The sequence below is a fragment of the Zeugodacus cucurbitae genome, chromosome 3, assembly GCF_028554725.1.
Source record: "Zeugodacus cucurbitae isolate PBARC_wt_2022May chromosome 3, idZeuCucr1.2, whole genome shotgun sequence".
NCBI lineage: Eukaryota > Metazoa > Arthropoda > Insecta > Diptera > Tephritidae > Zeugodacus > Zeugodacus cucurbitae.
Genome location: NC_071668.1, coordinates 12,246,533 through 12,270,848, shown reverse-complemented (window position 1 = coordinate 12,270,848; position 24,316 = coordinate 12,246,533). Strand labels below are relative to the sequence as shown.

The following is a 24,316-nucleotide window of genomic DNA, read 5'->3' as shown; positions in this document are numbered from 1 at the left end:
AAATTTGTTTATTATTGGACAGGAGGTCAAATTAATTTGGTAGCATGCTGGAGGGCGAAAATGACAATGAGTTGGTTGAGGTGAGACACGACGGTTTCTTGAAGTTATTCCAAAAGACAATGTGTGATTGTTTGTCGTCGGCCGAAAGTAATAACTTTTTGAGTAGTAACTCTGCAATGGTCTTATTTTTATAGATGAACCCAATAACTCTAAACTTTTGTCTAGATTTTGATGAATCCCGGAAATGAAGTTCGGAGCAAAATAAATACGAATGTTCTAGTCTTAGTAAATACATCCTATGACTGTATAAAAGTCCCCATAGATATAATGAGGCCCAAGGATGGTATACAGAGAAAAATGCGACCCAAATGGTGATCCTGTGATAACATCGAACAACCTAGAAGGAGTGCAGACACAATACGGCTAAGGAGGCTAATCGAGATCCGATGGGATCGATCGTCCCTACAACTGACGTAACCGGAGCAAACCCGAATTTGGATCCGTCATCGGATTGTTAACTCGACAGCACTCGTTACAACAACAACAAAAACCATGGGGATTGATGTACAGAACCGCCATTCAAAGAATCAGAAGTATGAGAGCTGACAACAAGTACAATTTTACTGGGGCCAGGCCAGCAGGGACAGATTTATTTTTCTTCCACAAAAAGAAGCCAAAGAACAGATTTATATATCTTTGAGACGTCGATAAATGTACAAATGGTGGCAAACCTCTGGACTAAACGGTATTCCAAAGGTGGCTTTCTGACTTCCCTTCCTATCAAGGAACTGTCAAGGTTTGGATTCGAAAGTCGAAGCTCAAAACTTTCGAATCCCCATCTCGGCATCACCTGAAGAATTCCATCCCATCGGCAGTCCTTGTGTAAGGCGCCTAAAGTTTCAGCACAAAGAAATATTTCCAATGAAAAAGTACAACTTGTTGCTGCTGCCGCTGCTGTTTGCTGTCCAACCATATATGGAATGAACATTTATATTTTATTTATTACAATAAGCGAATAAAAACTCATACATAGCTATCAACCAATTAATTAATGTGATCTACCCTTTTCAACTAGACCACATTTACTGAATGCTGAATGCCTGTCTGCTTGCACGAAGCCAGCTATCTGCTGTCGGTCAGGCTGCCTGTTAACTTTCCGAAGATGATGACAATCATAAATGTCTAGCTGGTGTCACTAAACTTGCGTACTACATGCCGGCCGCAGACGGCACAGCATTGGCAAGGTCTTGTAAAGCAAAAGGTGGACAATGAGAGAACAAGGCGGCCGACAGCAACAACAACAATGGCAACAAGTTGAACATATGTAAGTAGACATGTTGCAACTGCCACAAATACCTACATATGTAAGTGGACGCCGAGTTTAACTGACTGGATGACTGACTGACTGACTTGTTTGCTCCCGTACTCTCGTCCATACATACTTGATATGCCTTTCGGTGCCGTCTGTCCGTCCGTCCGCATGTTTATGGTGTCCAAATGAAATCGATTATTAAAAATGATAATCGATTAAGGTAAAAAGGATGAAAAGTGCGCCTACCAGGTATGCGCCTGCCAACCAACCAACCAGCCAGCCGACCAGCGACCATCCGGCGGACCGGACATCAATGTCAAGCCAAAGCGGCCAGACGACGATTTGTTGTAGTTGTTTGTGGGCCACTCACTCGCTCGCGGTTGAGGCATGAACATCTCTGCGGATATATGACATTTATGTCTACATGTGTTTAGCAAGACAGTTGACATATGCGACATCAGCGGCGGTCAGAGGTAGTGGAACTGCGGTTGGGGAACGGGTTCGCGGCGGTAGAAAAAACAGTGAAACAATTTGAAGGAGCGCAAACAAAAAACAATAATGGCATAGCGCAGCAAATCAATATTTCAGCTGCAACAGAAATCGCAATGCCGCGCGATAAAATATATTTATGCTGGGCAAATGAGAAGCGCTCCACAAAATACTTCGCTGCAAGGTGAAGGTGAAGAATCAGCGGTTGGCGATCAAAAATTCTACAAATTCAACTGTCAAAACGGCGACGAAAAGGCGAACACATGTGGATACGGGTATTTATGGAAGGGGATAAGGAAGGCAACGCAACCCTAAAGCGGTCTGATAAATTTTTCAAAATGTGATACTAAACATTAAAAAAATATATCCGTTCTTAGAATTTACATCGTATAAAGTCCTTAAAGAATACTCTCGGTCCGAATCTAGGGAGGGAGCAACTGAGGGGCTTTCGGAACCCGGTGGATGCTTAAAGTTACACTTATGAACCCTAGTTCCCAAACTTATTCCTCAATGATAGTAAAACCAGGAACAACTGTTACCATAAAAAGAATAAACAACTTCATAAGGAACGGGTCGAAATATAAGGGCTTTTTTGTTACGAAGCCCGAACAGCAGACATTTTCAAAATGGATCGCAATCCCTTCAGTAGGGCACATCCGCCTCAACCCGGAAGATTTGGATTTGCTCACGGATTTTGTGAAGCCTAACCCCTCAATGACTTATGCCGTTAAGCCACTTAAAGATTGCTTTAAAAACTTTGGAATGCCAAAATATTCAATTGAGTATTCGAAAGGACATTTTTTGAGTGCGAAATGCTTAAGTGATTCGGAAACGAGAACGAAAGATAAAACTGGAGATTGATTAAGAAATAGGCTGGGATTGGGATTAGATTACACAATATTCGAGTTAAGACTTCTGACTACATACCAAAGTCTTCTTAAACACACTAAATTTTTGTTGAACAAGAGAAATGGATTTTCATAGTTAGGTGAAAACTCTCACAATCAGCTTACGGAACAAAAATTTGGCAACTAGGGCAAACAAGACAAGGCGATGTTCTCAAATTCAGAGAAGACGATGCAATAGAGTTCATATTAGGTTATTTGATAATAAAATGTACGTATGGTAAAACGAAAAACTACGTCAAATGAGAACCTTCTTCTCTCCTAATCGTTTTGGAAGTGAAATTCAAATATAAAGGATATAATTAGGATTTGTTTGGAAACTCGCGCTTGTCCAAGGCAAAAAAACTCGGATCATCTCCTCCTCAAATCAATTTCTACATAAGCCCCTGAACAAAAACAATACACACTTCAGCTACCATATGCATATTTTATCCTTTTCATAACTTCCCATTTCAAAAAAATATTATTTATTGGCGAACGTGCAGTGCATATGCGTAGAGTGTGTTCTTCTTGTTCTTATTCTTGTCTGCACTCATTTCGAAGAGAAACAACTCGCCAACTACTGTTTGTTGTTGTGCGACGGAAGCTGCCGCGTATTTAATGCCATTGCGTTCTGCGCATGCGCATGGTCTTATCGCACACTGCTGCGCTGTTGGACTAATAAAGCAGTTCATCATCATAGCGACCATTATTGAGATTGTCTGTGTCATTATAATAAAATATTGGTCGGCAAAGTGGTCAAACAGAAGTACCATAGAGACATACATATATAAATGAATATATACATATATATAGACGTACAGAACACCTCAACAGTAAATATGTTGTTTGCTTGTAAAAATGTGGCGAGAATTATTACAAAAAAAATGTATTTGAATGTCCGCGGAATGCGTTTGCGGTCACAGTCAACAATGTTGCAACAAGTAATTGTGGTTGTTGTTGTTGCATGAAATAGCCGCCACACAAATTTCCACACTTCATTCGCTCTCATAATTCAAAGGTTTATTCACACTCTTCAGGCAAGCAAACTAAGCAGAAAGTGTGAAGTGGAAGCTGCCGACTAATGACCAATTATAATTAGACTTATCGCCAAGGTAAATACAAAATATTAGACCTAAAGGAGTAGCGGAGGAGTATCTAAAATGTATGTATATCTAAAACAAAGGTGTGTAACTAAGAATCGGTAGTGTTTTATAGAAGCATTTTGCAAATTATATAGAACTAAGTTGATAGCTTGTAATGATATACCCAAGAAATTCCATAGACGAAACTTAAACTATACTACTATACTATAGAATCTAGCTAATCTAGGAAGAATCAGAACTTGATCCCTATAAACCACTACCTAAATTACAAAGAACGAACCAAATTGCAAAGCTAACAGAGACGAATGGGCACTAATCAATCGAAACTGACCCCCCTCTAAGTCCTACTACTACAATCTGTAGTATTAACCCATTGAACTAACGTTTGATAGTTTGAATAGTAAAGAGGATTGTGAGACTCTTTATTTCGGTAACTGTGGGAAGGCTATGGAAAAACATTCGACATATCGTTGAACAGACAGTAGATAAATCTTTGGCCATTACTTTAAAATCTAGTGTAGACCAAAACCAAATCACATAAGAGCGCCATCTAAAGTGAAAATTTGTATAATAACTGAAGAGTTGCCATGCTTATTTGATAAAGTATTTTGTATTTGAATTTTGAAATTTAACTGGTCACAATACTTTAAAATTATTAGGTGATTAGAATGAACTACGTTTCTACTTAATAAATTAAAGAGTTCGAGAAGTTGAAATGATACTGTTTTTAAGCTAACTTTCATAGGATTCAGTAATTCCTGACATCTAGTGTAGGATGAGACTGCAAAAGAAGTAAGTCCAAGTCTGTCTACTAACATTTACCACACGAAAGCATATAATGTTGGACGGCTACTACAAAATCTGACGTTACTTTCGCTGAGTTCTTCTAGCGTAAGATCTAAGAAAGGAACTAATAGCGGAACCGATCGATCGTTCTGAGAATATATACGAAATACCGGATTGCCAATGAATCTTTCAAGGTACAGAACTTCACTTAAGACTTAGATTCAGAAATGCATTCGAAAACTTTCCTGGCTAACCTAGGTCGGAAAAGTATTTTTTATGTTCAAAAGTTCAATAAGCCCCCAAAGTTTGTAAAAGAAACTGACTCCCTTATGCTCCCTATTTAGTAGGTAAAAGAACTTATTATCCTTTCAAGTCTCAGAGAGCAGATATTAGTGACCAAGAGAATATATTATATATTAAGATTCTTAACGTTTACAGTTGTGCATAAATGACATAAAACCCCAGATCTCCAGATCTAGAATTGGATAATTTCTTATTCGGTGATGTGAATTTTTAAAACTTCAAATCTACAAAGGAATATTTTTCACATTTTTGGCGCTCCTGGTTATTTTTCCAATTTTTTGTTCTTCTGGATATTTGCACCAGGGCGCTTATAATATACTGAACTCAAATCTTTGCTCAGCTAGTACCATCGAATAAATAGTGAGTACTATAGTGTTCAGTATATACTCAATAAGTACTTGCGACATCTTCAATACGTTTTGCAATTTAAATCAACAACAATAAACCCGTAGATATAGTATTCTTTGTTTATAGAGTAATATAACCGTTTCCCAGGCGATTATTCGGTTATGTGTTCAGCGTGTTTTCAATGTGATTTGGTAGTGTGTGTTTGAGATTGTATGAAAATAATAACTTCAACAAACTACAACTACACTACAATGAAGAAGCTTAAACTTAATGCCCTTTGGGAAGGATTTTTACAGGATTTTTTTTTTAGAAATTCTATAAATTATTTCAATTCAAGAAATATTTGCTTTATAAAATTGGAAATTATGCATCATGGACTCAAAAAGCACTAAATTTAAGCCTTTTGAAAATAGAAGTGTTCAAAATCGTGACTTACATATGCTGATGCTGATGTGGTCATGAAATGTATGAGAACTTGATGGTATTATGTTGTTACACAAATGAAGAGTTCTGATTGTTGATTTGATATATATATATATATGTTGTTGTAAATTATATAACTTGATTGTTGTATAAAAAGTATACTTTTGTAAATTGCAGCAATTGAGTGTGGTGAATATGTATTAAAGAGTGCCGATGTTAAAATTTTTTATCACAGTTGTTTATGTAAATTATATCACGCCGATGTCTGTTAGATATATTGACATCATTGTTGTTGGAAATTTGCTAGAATTTGTTTGGAAATCACCGTGGTAAAATTTTGTGGTGAATTTTGAATCCAAAGCCAATGTTGCAACACAAACCCGAATGACTTTGATAGTACATCCGCCCGTATTTAGTGTTACCGGAGTGTATCGCACCGTTACTGCCACCAAATGCGCTATTTTTTTCCACTGCTGCCACCTATATACTTTATTATTTTGCTTTTTCTATTTTTTATTATAATTTTTTTTTTTAATTCAAAAATAAAATAAAAATAAGAATAAAACAAATAAAATCAAAATTATTATTTTATAGTAATTATTTATCGCGCATTTACATACATACATACATACATACACTGATCTATGTATAAATTCGTGCTTACCTTTGGGTTTCAAGTCTTTCGTTTCATTTTCTGTTTTTGATTTACACTTTTTTTAAAATATCCTTAGCAAAATACAATTTTATATATATTCATAATTAATATTAGCATTATTATATTCGCATTATTATGTTACTAGTTGTTGTTGTTGTTGTGCTCGTTTTTGTTATTATTATTATTTATCTGTGTGTGTTTTGCACTAGATTGTAAACGTTGTATTTAAGTGTGACTAAAGGTATGTTGTTGTTGTTGTAGTAGTAGTACTTAATATAAAGCGCGTTTGTTTCCTATGATATACATATTCCAAAAAATAAATTTACTAAATTTCAATGACTTCAATTTGTTGACTTGATAATCAATTGCGATTAAATCATACAATAATGTGTGTTGTTGTTGTTTTTCTTGTAGTTTCTTGTGTTATAACATTTCAATTAGGTATTATTTGTTTGTTGGATAGCTAAGTTCAGTCTTAGTTCCTTACTCTCACAGTAGCTGCAAATGATACGAAATTCCATGATTATTTAATTCTCCAAATATGTAATCTTCTGTACCTCTGTGCGTAAATTCCACTCCGGTGTTGTACATGAATTTGGCAAATGTCAATAAAACATGCCACACGCTAAGCTTGAGCAGCAAGCGTGTCTCTAGTGTTGCGAACGCACGGACGTGTCCGCCGTCGATTCGGGTGAACCCGCCTTGGAAGCCAGTGCGCTATCGCCGGTCGTATTATTATCGGGTACAAGTGTGATTTCGCTCTTCTTTTGATGCAACATATCGATTTCGGTTAGTGCCACATCGGGTTCCTGCGAAATATAAGTAAAATTGTATTTGTTGTTGTTGTTGTAACGAATTTTTAGATGCCGTTTAAGAGTAATCTAAAAAATATTGAGAAGACGAGCTTAATTCACGGAGAAAAAGTGTTATTAGAGAGTAAATTCGACGGAACAGGCAAACACGGAGATTATTGTTCTACGGGGTTCCATTCCAAGTTGGATCAGATAAGTTTAATCTACTGTAATATTGTAAGGTCTATTAACGAAGGGTTACTCTCGTTTTAAGAGACAACTCGTACTCTTTTTCTAAAATTTTTTGATATTTTGACTCCCAAGGACATCATTTCCTAAACTAGAGCAATTGAAGACACTAATAGACCTTCTGCGTATGTTGTCAAGAACCAGTTTTTGAGACCTCGCACCATGTAAGAAAAGTACAAGGTCGTATTTCATCAGCTTTACTTAGGAAGTCCTTCTTGATCCTCGGTGAGGTTCGAAGGTAAGAAGATTAATCTGCTCCCAGTGAAAAAGCGAAAAATTTCAAATATGAATATGATTGTCGAGCAGTCAGCAGAATAAAATCTCTCTGGTTGTTGAGATTTGAAATATAGAAATTCACCACACTTGAGGTGAGTTTCTCATAGCAGAAATAAATCTCTCTGGAATAAAATCTCTCTGGTCGAAATTTTAAATATAGAAATTCACCACACTTGAGGTGAGTTTTGCATAGCACTATTTTGGACCAAGTGTTTCGGAAAATTAAATAAAAATATATTTCTATTAAATTCAAACACTCACCTTCTCCAAAGCCGCATCGGACACATTCAAATGATAGCCCTCGGCGCAATAGCGTTTCAGCAAATCAATACCCTGCGAACGGAAATCACCATAGCGCGTCTCCCAAGCGTCCAGTAGGCGATTGTAGTAACGTGGATTATCGACAAATTTCAGGTAGGTATGTGTGTCGGCGGTGGGGAAGATGCGTTCGAGTGGCGCACAGCGCGCAAGCTCATCCTCGGAGATGATTAGACAACGCACATCATCTGGCAGTAGATTGGCAAGTATGGGTTCGAGGTATTCTTCGCGAAACTCAATCGAACGATTAGTGAATTGATTATGTTTGCGCACCTCTTCGGCAGTGAGACAAGTGGTGAATATGCGTTTATCATGACACAATGGACCCGTCAAATTCAACTCTTGCTGTATATCTTTTTGTTGCTTTTCATTCAGTTTGGGTGGCACCTGATACAGCGCCGTATTCAACACAGCCTGTATGAGTGGACCTTTCACATGCAAATCCAATGGCAGTTCTGAGTGCAGTGACGGTGATATATTGATTTCCAACAACCATGGCACAAGATTCTCATCCAGCAAAACATCGAAACCGAATAATTCAAAACAATTATAACGAAAATTCACATTTTGACGATACATGCGATTCAGGCCCGATTCACCGCTAACAATCGCTTTAATAACCAAATTACGCAGTGTCGCCCACAGGCGTTTTGTATTCACGCCACGTGTCTCCAAGCAGGACCACAGCGATTGCAATGTCCATTTGTGGCCTTGACATGCATTGAAATCTTCATTCTTCGAATAATTCTGTGAGAATTTATTGATGCTATAATTGGTTAGATGCATGCAACGATCATCGAGACTCGTCAGCTCCGAACTGTATTTGACTGAGGCGAAACGCGCTAAACCATCTTTGTACATATATATACGCAAGGGATTTATCGATGTTAGTACCACATAAATACGCATATCAAATTTACTATCGTTGATAAGTAGTGGACGCTCGATATATCTGGAAAAGAAGAGAATACATATATAAATATATTAAAGATGTGACTTCCTCCAGGTCTTGCGAAACGAACATAAAAAGTTAAATAGGTCAATTTTCAGCTATTTCGACAACACACGGGTTTAGCCAACGGGATCGGCCCGGTTTTTTCGGATTTGATCAAGAACTGTCGACAGCATTATTCTTTCAAACTATACCTTACCACTCTGCTAGATGAAGTAGTGGATCGAATACATCCCTGGACCCTGGACGAGTTTGAAATACTTTGGTCAATCGGTTTGGGAGATATGCCATTAGTACAGAAGGAAGGACGAGGTTTACCTAACGAGATCGGCCCGGATTTTTTGGATTCGATCAAGTACTGTCCACAGCATTCTTCTAACAACCTATATCTTAGATGAAGTAGTGGACCCAATACATTCCTGGGCTGATCGAGTTTGAAATACTTTGGTCGATCGGTTTGGGAGATATACCATTGGTACAGACAGAAGCATATTCATTCCTACTACAGTCGTTTCTACGTAACTGGAACGGACAAAGATTTTTATCCGGCTCAGAACTGTCAAATCGTAAGCATTCTTCAAAATTATTTCTACCGCTACAACAACAACGGACGGACATCCATGAAAATTGATTCTACGAAACCGAAACAGACCCGGATGACTTTTGGTTTACGCATACAGAACCAGACCAGTTTTAGAACCAGACCAAGAACTGCCAACTCGGTAAAAATTATTTGAGAAAATCTTAAATTGCCACACTAACAACAACAACATAATTCTTCTTAAAACCAACTTTAAGCGTATAATAATGTCATCGTGTGTATACGAACTCACTTTTGCACGACCAGCGGACGATCTTTTGGGAATTGGCTCCATTTATTTACAATACGTATACCGGTGCCGCGTGCACTTGCTGGTGGTTTAACAATCCATTTTGTCAGCCTCGAAGCATTTTTGGGCCAGACTTGTCGTAGATTTTCCAAATCATCAGGCATTACGTAAGATCTACGAAAGAATAATAATAGATTTCAATAAGCTATTTGAAAATTAATACCAAAATTACAAAAAAAGAACCGAATTACAACAACAAAAACTCGTTAAAATGTGATACTAAGCAATATCAGTAATTGAGGTTATGTTCAACACTATTTTTTTACTCACTTTTGCATAAAACCAAATTCCTTCTTCCCAAATTTCTTCATATTATTATGTATGCTCCGCCACATGCTATCCTTGCGACCGATTCGAAATGAACCCGGCATATGATTGTACTTTTGGTGTGAGCGTATTGTGCGAAAGCCTGGACTTTTCATATGTTTCTCCCATACGGCCATCCAGTCGGTGGTGTCTGGTGAGAGAATTACAAAGAGTATGTTAATAACAGATTTGTAGAGACAGCGCTGCATTGAAACTTACTTTTGATAATGCGAAAACCTGAGTTGAGCACCACACGTTTCACTATTTTCGGCATTACGGGACTAAGTTTCCACTTGAGCACACGATGCAGTGTTGGCGGCACGGCAGGACCTTTCTCGGCATGCGATGAGAAATTCAAATAGGGTGGCACATTCGGAAATATACTTGGTGACAATATACACTCCGGTTTGAAGTATTCACTGACTTCGGTATCAGCTTCGCTATCTTCCGTTACATCATTGCTTGTTTGTTCGGGCAGATAGCGTATATTTCTACTTTGGTGTACTTCATTTAAATCACTAATGAGGTAGAATGGATGGCCAGTGTAATCTTCGTCCGAATCACTATCGGTGTAATCGTTCACATCGTCGATGGCTTTAAAGAATATTAAAAAAAATTAATTTAATTAATTAAAATAAAATTTTTTATTGGTCACTCACCAGCACAAGGATCATCCTCGGGTGTGGTGCTATGCTTGCTGCGATCTCCATCACCGCCTTTAGCTAAAGAAACGCCCACATAAGATGAATTATCGGCAATTGGATGGCGATTATGATAGGTGCGATTATCGTGCGGCATATATTGTGAGGCATAAACGCTAGTCTCATAAGCAGTGGCTGCCGTCTTATTAAGGCCATTTTGCGTAAGCAACTCCGATTTCTTATCATTATGATTAAGCAGACTACTAGCGTGGAATTGATTCACAATGATTTTGTTTAATGCTTTCTGGGTTGTTGTACCAATGTATGACTTGTCGGCAGTGCTTTGGGCAGCGGCGCCACCATTAATGGCAGCAGCATTAGTGGCATTACTAGTGTTTGCACTTAGACTACTACCATTGCCACCTCCACCACTGGCGACACCACCACCACCACCACTACCGCCACCGGCGGCACGTTTGGGTGGTGATACCGAACGACGGGGGCTGGCATTTGTCGGTGTATGCGGGTGAGGATGGGAATGGCGTTTGGAGTTATGCGTAATTTGTTTGGACGCTCCGACCGGCTCATCTCGTGGTCGCTTTAAAAGCAACTATAGCGTTAGGGCGCATGCACAGTGATGAATTATAACAAATAAAACGGCGCAAACGCAGTTGTTGTATAATAATTAGAACACAAAAACAACAACAGCAGTCAAATCACGTACATGACATCAATTAAACGCCGGAGTGGTGTATAACGGTTTTTCGCATTAGTTAACGAGCCGTGTGTGGGAATGTGTGCCATTGGTTAAGGTTGGAGGGAGCAGAAACATAAACGGTACACAAAAGTTAGGTTAGGTTAGTTACATAGTTACTGTGACAAAAACTACTACTACATAGTTAAAATGTTAAAACAGAGGTTAAACACATTTCAACAATAACTGTAAATAACAGTATACTAACTACTAACATTTTCTAGTTCATTGAATCGATTCGAAATTTGTTTGAGGCGAGTCTGAGATAGCATAAATCATAATTGTTGTTGTAGCACCAAATAATTCCGTAAATAATTTTGGGAATTGTTAGACCTCGGATGTTTAAAGATTTAGCTGCGTTTCGGTAATGTAGACACGACTCTCTTGGGACTTTAACTGGAGCTTTTTAAACCAATTTGCAGATGAGGACCCCTTTGCAGTTTTTTAATATGTCCGAGTGAATCATCCTCGGATCATCCAGATCCTGATTGAGGAACACACACGACATTTACATTTTTCAGCAGGATAACACTTTTTGATCGAAAACTTATTATAACCTCACAAACACTTTTCGATAAATATTTAGTCCACTTTTTAGCAAAAAAGCTTAATATAAATTCACAAACACTTTTCGCGAGATATTCAAACCACTTTTCAAATCGATTCAATGAAAAATAGTCGTAAATACAAAAAACCAATAAAAATTTTGAATATTTTTTTTTTCATATCTTATCATTTCACAGCTCCACATACCTGTACGCCAGTCATTGGTGTGATTACATCGGAAAATGACGACAATGGAGCCGCAGTATTACTACGAATACTAATCCTATTTGACTTATTCAGCGAGGCATTACTAATTATTGACGGATCTATGGGCGGACCAGTCATCGGTGTGCCGCCACCTCTTTGACGTTTCACATTCGTACCATTTAGAATATTGTTGCTATTATTATTGTTGTTGTTGCTGTTATTATTATTATTATGTTCATTATGACCCGTTGGTACATTAATCATATACTTGTTATTCATATTGATATAATGATTGGGTGCATCGATTTTACAACCATGTGGAGTATGAGCGTGATTGTGTGATGAAAGCAATAGATTCTTTTGCACATACAATTTATCCTTGTACAATTCGACTTCTTCCAGCCATGATTCATGGAAATCGAGTATTTCCAAACCTTTCGTTTTCACACCGGCACTCTTGCCAGACGCATTACTGCTGGCATTCTCCTTTGTATGCGTGTGAATATGCGTATGACCATGGCCATGACTTGTGTGACCGATCTCTTTGACTTGATTCGTATTCGGAGGCTGTGACCTTTTTTCACTAATTGGTGCCATTTTCACTTTGAATTTTGATTTCTACACAGCACAACATTAATTAAAAAAGAGAAGAACAAAAATAATGATATAGTTTTCAGCAGCTAATATAAAACAAATAATATAATCGGCAGTAGTGCCGAAAGAAAGATAAGCTTAAATAAATGAGAAACAAAAAATGCCAGACAAATAACGTGAAGGTAATTCAAAAGTAACAACTTGTTGCAATGTCGCGCCGCTGTCACTATGCTCCTCCTCCTCCTTCTCACTAACTGCGCCCACGTTCTCACTCATCGTCCGTTGTCGAAAATTAATTGATAAATCCAACACAGCGCGTTGAGTAATCTTTCTGCTACTGCTCGAATGTGCAATGGAAGCCTGCTGTCCCGTCTACTCGTTGGTGGCGATATTTTGTGAATAACAGCGGAGCGCACAAAAATAACTGAAGCTATTTTCGTGGTAGCATGCCACACAGACCTCTTAGTTAATACTAATACTAACAATAACAGCAACAAGCCCAAAATAAAAAAACAATATGGCACGAGCACAAGTATTCACTATTCGATTGAGCAATCGAAGCAATTCAATTGAACTGAATGGCACGGATGAGCAAAAGTAAGATCAGCGGCAAAGTAAGAAAATTGTACGCTCGGTGAACTGCCTCAACAATTTACTAATTGTATGTTTGTACGTGTGCGGATATGTAAGCAAGTGGACGGCACAACGTTGTGGGACGGATGGGTAATGCTAATGTGCAGCCTGAGTCTGATGCCAATGTCTGAAAATTATCCCAATATACAGATGAAAAACAGGGATTCCCGCCTACAACAGGTAGACGAAGACGCCAATGTCTGGCACAGTTGATGCAAGCAGCAGCAGCATGCAAATAAGCGCTGACACAGTAATGCTTATTGGTGGCAATGAAGTTCAATGTCGCAATCAGGCTGGGCACGTGTAATATTAATACACATATTTACATATTTCACAATATATTGACTTACAATGATGCTTGCTTGTTGTTGCAATTTTAGTTGTGCTATATTTAAAATGGTTTATTTAATTATTTTTCACTATTATTTATGTGTGTAATATTAAGTATGTGAAATGGAAAAAAAATTGTGTGTAATCAAATTCAATTTAAAAAATCACAAAATTTTTTATTTAAATATTTTGACTTTATACTCGAAACTGAAATTTACGACTGTTTCGTAAAGCAAATTTATATGTTTTGTGTCTGTGTGTCGTGACAACGGAAAAGGGCGCACAAATCCGCATCCGTTCACTACTGCTGTCAAACACAATCGAACATGTTGCAACGCAAAATATATATTACAAAAACAAAACAAACAAATTCGCGCAAATTGTCATGCGTTGCCGCTATTTCTTTTCATTTCTTTTCGCACTGCTTCCCCCCACACACTTGTACAAATAATTCAATAAGCATACATTGTGCAAATTGTTGTTGTTGTTGCTGTATTTTGGCAATTTCCGATTGTTGGTTAGAATATCCATTTTGGTAGAAAATATATATGTATGCTTCACATATGAATAATCAAGTTTTGTTAAATATTTGCTGCGGCTCTTTGATTTTTGTATTATTTATCAATTTTTTTTTCATTTTTGTTTGTTACGATGAAACAGTTTACTGAGAGCATTTCCATCTTGTTGGCAAATGCGGTGTAGAGGAGTGTGACTCGGTGGATTTTTGCCGGCAATGCTGGCGCTCCTGCAGCCACGCTTGATTTTTTTGCGCACCTACTTTTTAGACACTGGCACTTTTGTTGCTAATTTACTTGCAATTGCTTGCATGCACTCACCTTCACACTTATGAATCACACACAGTTAATTTAGTTTGTTTATTTAATTCTGTACTAAATTTCGAATAGCGACATTGAATATTGAAAATTAATTGAAATAATCTAACAGAATTTTTCGTGCTTACTTTGTCGAGACGACAGACGAATGTGCGTGTTTGGTGTTGCCAGCGGCGAATTGTTGGCGGGATGGCGCTGGAAATTTGCGAAGCACGTTGCCAGATGGTGTTTTGTGTAGTATTTTAAAAGTTATGCGAAAATTATTTAAAAATTTAATTATTTTAAGTAATTGTTAATGAAATTTTGAAAAATTAACTAAAATATTAATATTACGTGGACGCAGACTTTGTAATTTTGTTTATTTATTAGAAAATTCGTATAATTCATGTTCGATAATTACTAATTTGTGTCACCCTGTTTTAGTAGAAAATTTGAAATTGTAATAGAGCAAACTTAAAACCAAAGCAAATACAACAACCAATTGTTTTAGGTTTGAAACCAGACAATTGAGTGTTTGTCAAACTTTTTCTGGAAAACTGGAAAAAAGACAAAAGAAATTAAAAAAAAATAATTCAAAATAAAAAAATCACTTTTTGATTTAAAATTTGTGTAAAAAGATGCCTATAAAGAGGAGATCCAAAAATATTGAAGATAAATTATTAAAAATAAATATTTTATATGAAAATAGTATACATATTTTTTAAACTCTCGCAACAAGAGTATTACAGTTTTGTCCACATAACTGTTGTTTGTAAGTCCTAAAACTAAACGAGTTAGATATAGGGTTATATATATCAAAATGAACAGGGTGACGAGAAAAGTTCAAATACAGATGTCTGTCTGTCCGTCCGTCCTGTAACATGAGTAAAAATTGAGATATCTTAATGAAACTTGGAAGACGTATTTCTTGGCACCGTAAGAAGGTTCGAAAATCGGACCACTGGCACGCCCACAAAATGGCGAAAACCGAAAACACTTAAAGTGCCATAACTAAGCTATAAATAAAGCTATGGAAGTAAAATTTGGTATGAAGGATCGCACTATGAAGGGGCATATGTGGATGTAATCTTTTTGGGGAAGTGGGCGTGGCCCCGCCCCCTACTAAGTTTTTTGTACGTATCTCGCAAACTACTAAAAGTATATCAAGGAAACTTTCTAAAGTCGTTTCTTTTAGGTACTACATTATACAGTCCAAAAATGGAGGAAATCGGATCATAACCACGCCCACCTCCCATACAAAGGTTAGGTTGAAAACTACTAAAAGTGGGTTAACTCACTAACGAAAAACGTCAGAAACACAAAATTTCACATAAAAAATGGCAGATGAAAGCTGCACTCAGATTTTTTTACAAAATGGAAAATGGGCGTGGCGTCGCCCACTTATGGGTCAAAAACCATATCTCAGGAACTACTCGACCGATTTCAATGAAACTTGGTTTGTAATAGTTTCCTTACATCCCAATGATATGTTGTGAAAATAGACCAAATCGCTTCACAATCACGCCTACTTCCTATATACCAGAACTTTGAAGACGATCTGAATCGTTTACATTACAATATATAAAATAAGCGCTAGTGAAGAAATCGATGCAGAACTTTGCACAAATACTACGTTTATAGTGTGGCAGCCCCATTCTAAAAATCGCCGAAATCGGACCATAGGTTGTCAAGGCCCCATATATCGAACATGAGGACCTCGGTGCTTCTAACCTAATATTAGTGTTTCCAATTTTCAATAGACTTTATACAATATCTATGACGAATATGTGGGTCAAATTGTGCATTATATAATATTAATAAAGTTAAATAAATAAATTGCGAGAGTATAAAATGTTCGGTTTCACCCGAACTTAGCCCTTCCTTACTTGTTCTAATTTATATACAAAATAAAAAAAAACTAATAAAAAAATATAAAATATATATATATTTTGAGCAAAATATTTATTTGTACAACAAAAAATTGATATATCGAAAAGTTTTAGGCTTCCTCCGAAAGAGAAATCTATTTTATTTTAAATATGTATGTCACATACTGTCTTTTCTCACCGATCCTTCGTAGACAAAACCTAACTTAAAACTTTTACTTTTAAAGCAAAACTCTGAAGAGAGTTTTAATATATGTCCAGTTATCCATTATCTTGTTGCTTACAAATTAACCGATTTTTTATTTCGGATCTAAAGGGGTGGCTCTATGTGTGATTATCGATATTGAAAACGGTCCGAAGACACTATGGTATTTCCTTGAAAAACCTATCCTGGGTTCAACAGGTAATATACAGCAAATGTCTTCTTATATCTTTAAACTAAAAATCCGATATCCCCACATAATCTCTCACTGGGAGAATACTTGGTCAAACTAACGAGCTATTAGAGGCAAAAGCTCTAAAGACTTTGCGAGAATTTTAGGATTAAAGCTCCACAAATTCTTAAATTGCCTTCCATTCACTTGGTCCACAGAACTCAGCCTTTTTTGTCAGCAAAAGCTCAACGAGCTTGAAAATTAAGACCCCGAAACCTGCAATTCCGAACCGATACCTAGTACCTTTAACAAGCACCACAAATTAACGATCAATTTATGGTTCCCCTGTTTCTGCTGGTGGTCCTTTTTTTCATATAATAAATTATTTAGACAACTTAAATGCTATGAGATTCCACGATTACACTTTCTCTCAAAACAAGCAAAGCAAATATTTACCTGGAGCATACTATCCTGGTAATAAAATAAACAAACATCTGATGGCCCAAAATCCCAAATCGTTAACTTGTCCGCCCATATTTGGAAAATAAACCCATCAATTAAGCGATTCCACAAGCCACCCCGACACGAAAAAAACGGCAAAAGGCCCGCACAAGGATCTGCCGAATCTGCGCAGACGCCAATGGCTTGCGGCGTGTGTTGGCCGTGGCGGTTTAGCGCCTGCATCAAAGCGCTGCTGCACAAGCAAGTAGCCAATCAACCAATCACCGTGGCTACCGTCCACATGACCTACATGTCGACGCCGATATCGACAATGCCGAATGTCGAATGCCGCCGGCACTGTGGTCCAACGAGATCGGACTGATATGCACACACACACACACATCCAAGTATGCTTCGAGGCGGTCATATAAATTTAGTTGTTTGCGGGTAGGTCTTCAGTTTCGGACATGCGTTCGCACCATTTGATTGGTATCTCATCAAAAAGCAAAGGTGGCCGCGCGGAAGCCACTCAAAGACATGCTTGTTGCACACATGGCGCACCGACTGATAACAGCAACAACAAGAACAACACGGTTCTTGCGTGTATTTATGGCCAACTAAACGGCCATACTGCCTGCCACATAAATCAGTGGCAAGCACAGCATAGCAGCGCAGTAAGTTGAGTGAAGAACGTGCGCGTGAGTGAGTATGTGTGGGGAAATGTCTATTTTTTTTGTTGTTGGCATCATGTTCTTGCCATGTTGCATGACATTGTAATGACTTCATCATGACAAAATTATCACAAACACCGCCGTACACATCACATTTTATTGCCATGGCATGAGAAATGTGTCGGAGAAAGGTTGTCCATTACTTATATCAACAATTCGCTACACGCGCTCGAGGAGGTCTAAAGGTGCTACAGGTAGGCATTTTGGCATTAGACAAGTTGAAAGGTGCTCGTAATTGAGTTGTGGAGTTTGATTCAATTTTTTAGAGTTTTACCTGGTTGAAGTATCTTGATGTCTTTCTTCAAGTTTGAGACACCCTGAGTTGAGGGATGTGAATCAAGTGGTCACTTCAACCCGACTAGTGTTCAAAACCTACTTACTGCCTGTCTCTCGCAGTTTTGAACCCAGAGAGGAAACTATCGATAATTAAGTCGATGAAGCTGTAGCCTAGATTATCGGAAATAGAATATCAGAGTTTTCATCCATTTTGCTTAGAGTTTCTAGTCGCACTTCTTTTCTAACCTCTCATACTCGAGAGTTTGCCTTTTGTTGAGATATGTCGAGCCCTATACTCTCACAATAGAGTGAGCTCAGGATAAGCTTTGAGCACATTTCTAACGACTGCTGATACACTTACTGCAACTCTCTTTTATTATTCTCGAAACTTATTTGAAGGTCGAACATCTGTCAAATATGAAGGAAGACAAAACTTCTCGAAGATCGCAAGCTTTGAACTGGAGTTCTGGATGGTAGGCTATTCAAATGTGTAATCTTCGAGGTTCAGGATACCGAACTAGATTCAGTGTTATCATATTTAAAGAAACCTTGAAGATTTCAAGCTTATTTATTGGAGACCTCAAGTCTAAAGGCGACTACAAAAGGAAACCTCAAGTTCGACGACATTTTGTGTACTATGAATACATATTTAGATTCGAAGCCGATAATAATTGTAAAATAAAGCAATCCTAGGACGGATCATCAGCGGACGCTTCCAGATTCGACTTTTCAACATTGAGTTCGACTAGAGCTCCTAAGCTCCGCCTTCCAGCTCATATGCAGCAACCTCTGCGTCATCCATCAAAACCAAGAACCCCAATCGACTGAAGCTGACAGCGCCTGCTCGGCACTTTGTACCCTGCATTGCTCCTTTCTTCTACGCTTTTCTACGCGCATATCACATTTCCGCTATGGAGCATATGTGTTATTAATTTGCCAATTGAATGCCAATTGAAGTGCCGGGTTTCAACTCGTTTTCCTCCTTCATCTAAGCCGCGCCTGCTTTTCTTTACAGCTTTTCATTGTGGAGTAGAGAGCAACTGCATATGTCTAATTTAGACAGATAAAACATTTCGAAAGCAATAGAAAAACTACTGCCACCAGATATGCTAGCTGATCTTCGATCTTGTATATTACTTCACTTAATTTCGGCTTTGTTTGCTGTTTTGCCGCATTTTTTATAAGTATTGCACCAACATGGTTGCCGCGTCACATTATCCTTTCGCTATTTTCGGCACCTTTTTGTAAACATGAGATTTTCAACGCGATCGAAGATCAACAAATGTGCAAAAATCTTTGGGGTTTCAAATGCGATCGTGATGGGGAGCGTCAGACAAAGCAGCGAGCGAGTGTTGAGTGCGGTGTGCGGTGTGCGGCGGCGGTGGTGGTGGATCAGCTTACCAAAAACTCAAGGTGCATTTCACAAAGTGTATTCCGCTCCAAATTATCTACTAATTGATGGTTAGGTAATTCCAAAATACCCACACACACTCACTCTACCATGCGATCATAGAAACGATTTCTCTCGCTCGTAGTCGATTTGTAGGCTGGCTACTATTGTAAATCCATTAAGTCGAGTCGAGTAGCAGCGTCGATTTCGATTGCGTGTGGGTTATTATGTGTGCGGATTAAAGCAAAAGAAGTGGCATACAAGCGAATAGGCGTTATCTGCAGTTTTCCCACTTTTTACATGAGTTTCAAAAGGATTTACGGCGGCTCGTCGTAATGTTATACTTTTTCAATTAAGAAAGGTACTCATTAATATATTGACAACTGTTAGATTTCTGCTAATTTTCTGTGTGGAAAATCGGCAAAATGTGGCTGAAAGTGCTCGCAAAATGAGGGAGATATGACAGAAGATCTGCTGTACTGATAGATTTGTGTTTGAAGAATGTTTGAAAGGAGTAAAGGTGATATGTAGCCTTCCATTAGTGTAATATCAGCTGAGTTGCAGGTGCTCTTTAGACAAAAATCATAAAAAATCTGGAAATTTTCGTATAATAAGCGAACAAAGTACGTTCACTGAAGATGGAGTATCTTCTATGGCTTACAATGTTCCAATCTAAAAAAATTTAGCAGCTGGAAAAAACCAAAAAAACTTTTCGAGATGTCGAAGGAATCGCTTTCAAATAATTTTCGTATAATAAGCGAACAAAGTACGTTCACTGAAGATGGAGTATCTTCTATGGCTTACAATGTTCCAATCTAAAAAAATTTAGCAGCTGGAAAAAACCAAAAAAAACTTTTCGAGATGTCGAAGGAATCGCTTTCAAATAACCAATCCAGCATAACAGCAAACCTTTTATTTCGAACTACTGAAAACTTTAGTAGATCCTCACCATAATTTTCTTTTCAGTGATCTTTCCTACATGTATCACGGCTATGACAAGTGTCATTTGGAGTTAAATTTGAGACCTTACAATATATAGCCAGGATTTTCAATACTCTGATATGGATAATGGAAATTCATGAATTTTTTATTATTATTATTATTTTTCTATGAAATAACCTCTCATCATTATCCAAAAAAAACCCATGGATGGATGAAGCGATTAATACAGGCTCATTGATATCTGGGCTCTTTGATATCCTAACCCCGCCATGTTTGACGCGTTCGATAGAGATTTCGACAAGTCCAGACTTCATACTTCACCAATAAACACCGTCAAACGGACTGAATTTGATTGACTTCGTAAAAAATCAGACTACTTCTTAGGCCAGATATCATTACCAAGGGACTTTGGGATATCAAGATCGAAAATATCTTTGATTTTTGAAACCGAAAGTAAGGATGAGATACGAGCCTTGGCTTAAATCGGGAACAGGGTTCATAAAAGTGTTCCCAAAGCAAAGATATGCTCCTAAGTAATCCAAAGGGAGGCCTTCGCCTTAGTGTGGAGGTTAGAAGTTTATTCTACAACTACAGGATTCTGAGTCTCGCTCCCTTTCTCTCTCTCTCTCTCTGTCCCTGTGGACAAAATCAAAATTTGTTTACTCTTCAACTACAGGATTCTGAGTCTCTCTCCCTTTCTCTTCCTCTCTCTCCCTATGGGCAAAATCAAAATGCCAACCGAAGATCTAGAACTCGATCATAGAGCTCGGACAAGAACAAGAACTTCCGTGTCAATAGGTAGACGAAAATGAAGAACGCGACTTTAAAGTTGGTTCTTTGAAAGACTGTTTTACGGCTATGAGATTGATCTCTTTTGATTTGATACTACAGAAAGAGGAAACTTGTGTCGAAATTCTACTAGAAGCATAAAACAAAGCAGAAATCTTATGAGACAGGGAGACAGGAAAGAATCAATTTTAAAGTTTGATCCATTTTGATCTTTTGAAAAGTTTGATTTGACTAAGTAAGAGCTTTATAAAACATTGCTTTCTACACAAAATTGGCATGAAACTTGATCTACTATTCCTGAAGCCTCTCAAAACCAACTGCAGTTCAATGAAGCGAGCTTTGAAGTGTTCGCGATGTGGCTTTTGAGAGACGTTCGGAGCTTGTTTTGAGCTTTTGTCGATTAGTTGGTAATTGTGTATCGAATAAAAATGCGTAAAACGATTCGGTAATGTCTGCCAAATGGATTTGAAAGCTTTTGATATCAAGGAAAGATATAGAACTTTTCTGTGTAGAGAAATAGTAGGGAAAGCTTTCATGTTTCGCACGAAAAAACTTATGCGAGGAATAAAGCTAAGCTTTTTTAGTATTTTAGCTTAAGTATATCTCATTCGTAAATATGTATATTCATATCTTTACTATACAAATAGTATGCATATGTTTAGACTTTAAATCCAGATTTATGAATAATAAAAGCCAGTAGCAAACTTTAAACATCTACAAGATACTTTGCATTTATATTGTTTAAATATGAACATAGATATGTATATACATGATATGTTAATAAACATTCACCTTACATTCATGCATACCGCTAGTTAATAAAGGCATACAAAGTTGACAACTCAATTCATTTTTTTATTATTATTTATTTATTTACGCGATAGTGTGGTAAAGCTGCCGGGCCGCAACAAAAGAAAAAGTATAAATATTTTTATTTTATTCATTCACTTTGGCTAATTGTTGTTGTTTCATATATTTTTCATATGCTTTTGTTGTGGTTTTCTGGGATGCGCAAGCGCAAAATTAAAAGGTGAATATTTACCGATCAACGATTTGTTGGCTAAACGAATTTTCGACACATACGAAATAAAGTTGGGAATTTATGAGGCATGGCAACCCAACAGTTTTTTATTAAACAAATACAAACACATACAGACACACGAATATTAATGTTGGGATTAAAACTGAACGAAACGCGGGATTAGTGGTCGCAGCGACTGTTTTGCATATGAACAGCGGCGACGCCATCATTGTAGGCAGCACAAAAGCGGTGTGAGCAACAACAACAACAGCGCTATGTGTTATAATAAAATACAAAAATTAGTGCTTGTTGATGAGTTTGCGCAGCCTTTGAGATTTTTTTTCAATTTTTTATCATTTTATTTTTTATCATATTGTATTTTGTTGTTGTTTTTGTTGCATTTATACAATTTTAATTTAAAATTATCTGCAAACGAGACAGCCAAGTGGTGGTAAAATGAAATTTAAAAGCATGTTAAGAAGCTGTTTATTTGACATTGATAATTCAGCAAAAGTTTTCAATATTTTGACAGCTCACACTGATGACTTATAGAGCGGCATTAATTTCATTTGTCAATTTGCCGTTGTCGATGGCATTTCGGGTGCAAACATACGTATTTTATGGTGAATGCGAATGTGTGTATGTATGTATGTGTCATCAGTATGTATTTGATTTTTAATGAGAAATTTGATTTTTTTATCAAATGAGTTTGGAGTTTGGGCCTTAAGTCTTTTGTTTGGTATATTACGGGTATTTCTGTGTGTTTGTGATTCAGGTGTGGATAAAATTAAATAATTGCGGAATATGGTAGCTTTAAGCTGTATAACCTCATTTAAGTGTGTGAAATGGTTTAATCTGCGAACAATGTAGTTTTAAATAATGGGTTTTTTCAACAAATCAGAATTTGTATATTTGAGCTTAAGCGTTTCTTTTGTCAATAAAATTTTACTTGCGGATGATTTTTGAAGTCTTGCAAGAAAATTGGATGAAATAGTTGGCAGCTAAGTGTAACCACATACTATATGTAATCATATTTATTCCTTTAAGTATAGAGGTGGTGGTCAAAGTGCGTCTGAATTAACTTTTTCTGAAGTCGGCAATTCCTAAACCAAGTCATAAATTTAAAATAAAGAATAAGCACGTTTCTTTGACTATTTTTTAGATCTCTGTGGTAATGTTCATGAATATTTGATTAATTTAATCTGGAGAAAAGGAGACAAAGATTTTTATATATGGGAATAATTAATATCAAAGGATTTTTGTCTAAAATTTCGAACTCGAGTCCAAATTTATAATATTACAGCATTCTTTGCACATTTCATATTAAGTGCGTTTCATATTTGTCAAAACTCTTTTAAATGGAAATGCCTGAGCTTTATTTATCACTCGAAGCCGGTACCTTCTTTTGAGTCTATCAGTGACCCCGAAACCCACCGAATAACTAGTTTCAATCGAATCCTTTGAATTAAAAAAAAAAACGCTGTCCGCCATATTGGTTTTTGGGGATAAGTCAAAATTCTGATTTGATGGATGGAGTTAAATGGATTCGAATTCAGCGACCCCCAAACATATAGTACATATATTAAAAACCCCATGTCATTAAAAAATTTTATGTTTGTGTGGCTGTGTTATCGTTCAAAGTTTAAAACATGATATTTCAGCAGCAGCTAAAAACATCGAAAAAATATATTTTTTTAAACGGATTTCATTCACTTCACCCATCTTATAAATATACAGAAAATGTAAGGTAATTTTCGGAGTTTAGATGACAGTTCCAGTGATTAATACAATGAGAGTCGCGAATACATTTTTTTTCAAATTTGGCATCCTTGGGTATCAACTTCTTAAAAAATAAATTTAG

General features: G+C 37.1%; 2 protein-coding genes across 6 annotated transcripts in view; both read right to left on the bottom strand.

The window, feature by feature from the left end:
• LOC128920359 (uncharacterized) overlaps positions 1–6,025 on the bottom strand; it is a 43,479-nt gene extending 37,454 nt beyond the window's left edge. The window contains exon 1 of the mRNA XM_054227489.1: positions 5,665–6,025. Within this exon, the coding sequence (XP_054083464.1) occupies positions 5,665–5,688 (24 nt within the window). The 5' untranslated portion in view covers positions 5,689–6,025. The remainder of the gene's footprint in view (positions 1–5,664) is intronic.
• A 200-nt stretch (positions 6,026–6,225) lies between these two features.
• Positions 6,226–14,788, bottom strand: LOC105216133 (tubulin monoglutamylase TTLL4). 5 transcript variants are annotated; one of them, XM_011190464.3, is made up of 9 exons: positions 14,630–14,788; positions 12,237–12,854; positions 10,748–11,339; positions 10,308–10,682; positions 10,053–10,239; positions 9,726–9,896; positions 7,884–8,892; positions 6,864–7,115; positions 6,226–6,804 (listed from the first exon to the last, which is right to left on the bottom strand). In XM_011190464.3, the coding sequence occupies exons 2-8, from the start codon at positions 12,831–12,833 to the stop codon at positions 6,957–6,959; spliced, it is 3,090 nt and encodes a 1,029-aa protein (XP_011188766.2). In that variant the 5' UTR covers positions 12,834–12,854; positions 14,630–14,788; the 3' UTR covers positions 6,226–6,804; positions 6,864–6,956. The 5 variants fall into 5 exon arrangements, with proteins under 5 accessions (XP_011188766.2, XP_028898639.2, XP_028898641.2 ...); XM_029042806.2 differs by lacking the exon at positions 14,630–14,788 and adding an exon at positions 14,259–14,423; XM_029042808.2 differs by lacking the exon at positions 14,630–14,788 and adding an exon at positions 13,814–13,971.
• Positions 14,789–24,316: the final 9,528 nt, after the last annotated feature.

Coding starts and splice junctions, on each gene's coding strand:
- LOC105216133 (XM_011190462.3), bottom strand. CDS start 13,106: ATGAGTGAGAACGTGGGCGCAGTTAGTGAGAAGGAGGAGGAGGAGCAT. Junction 11,340..12,236: donor CACCAATGACTGGCGTACAG/GTATGTGGAGCT, acceptor CTAACGCTATAG/TTGCTTTTAAAGCGACCACG. Junction 9,897..10,052: donor GAATTTGGTTTTATGCAAAA/GTGAGTAAAAAA, acceptor ATTCTTTCGTAG/ATCTTACGTAATGCCTGATG.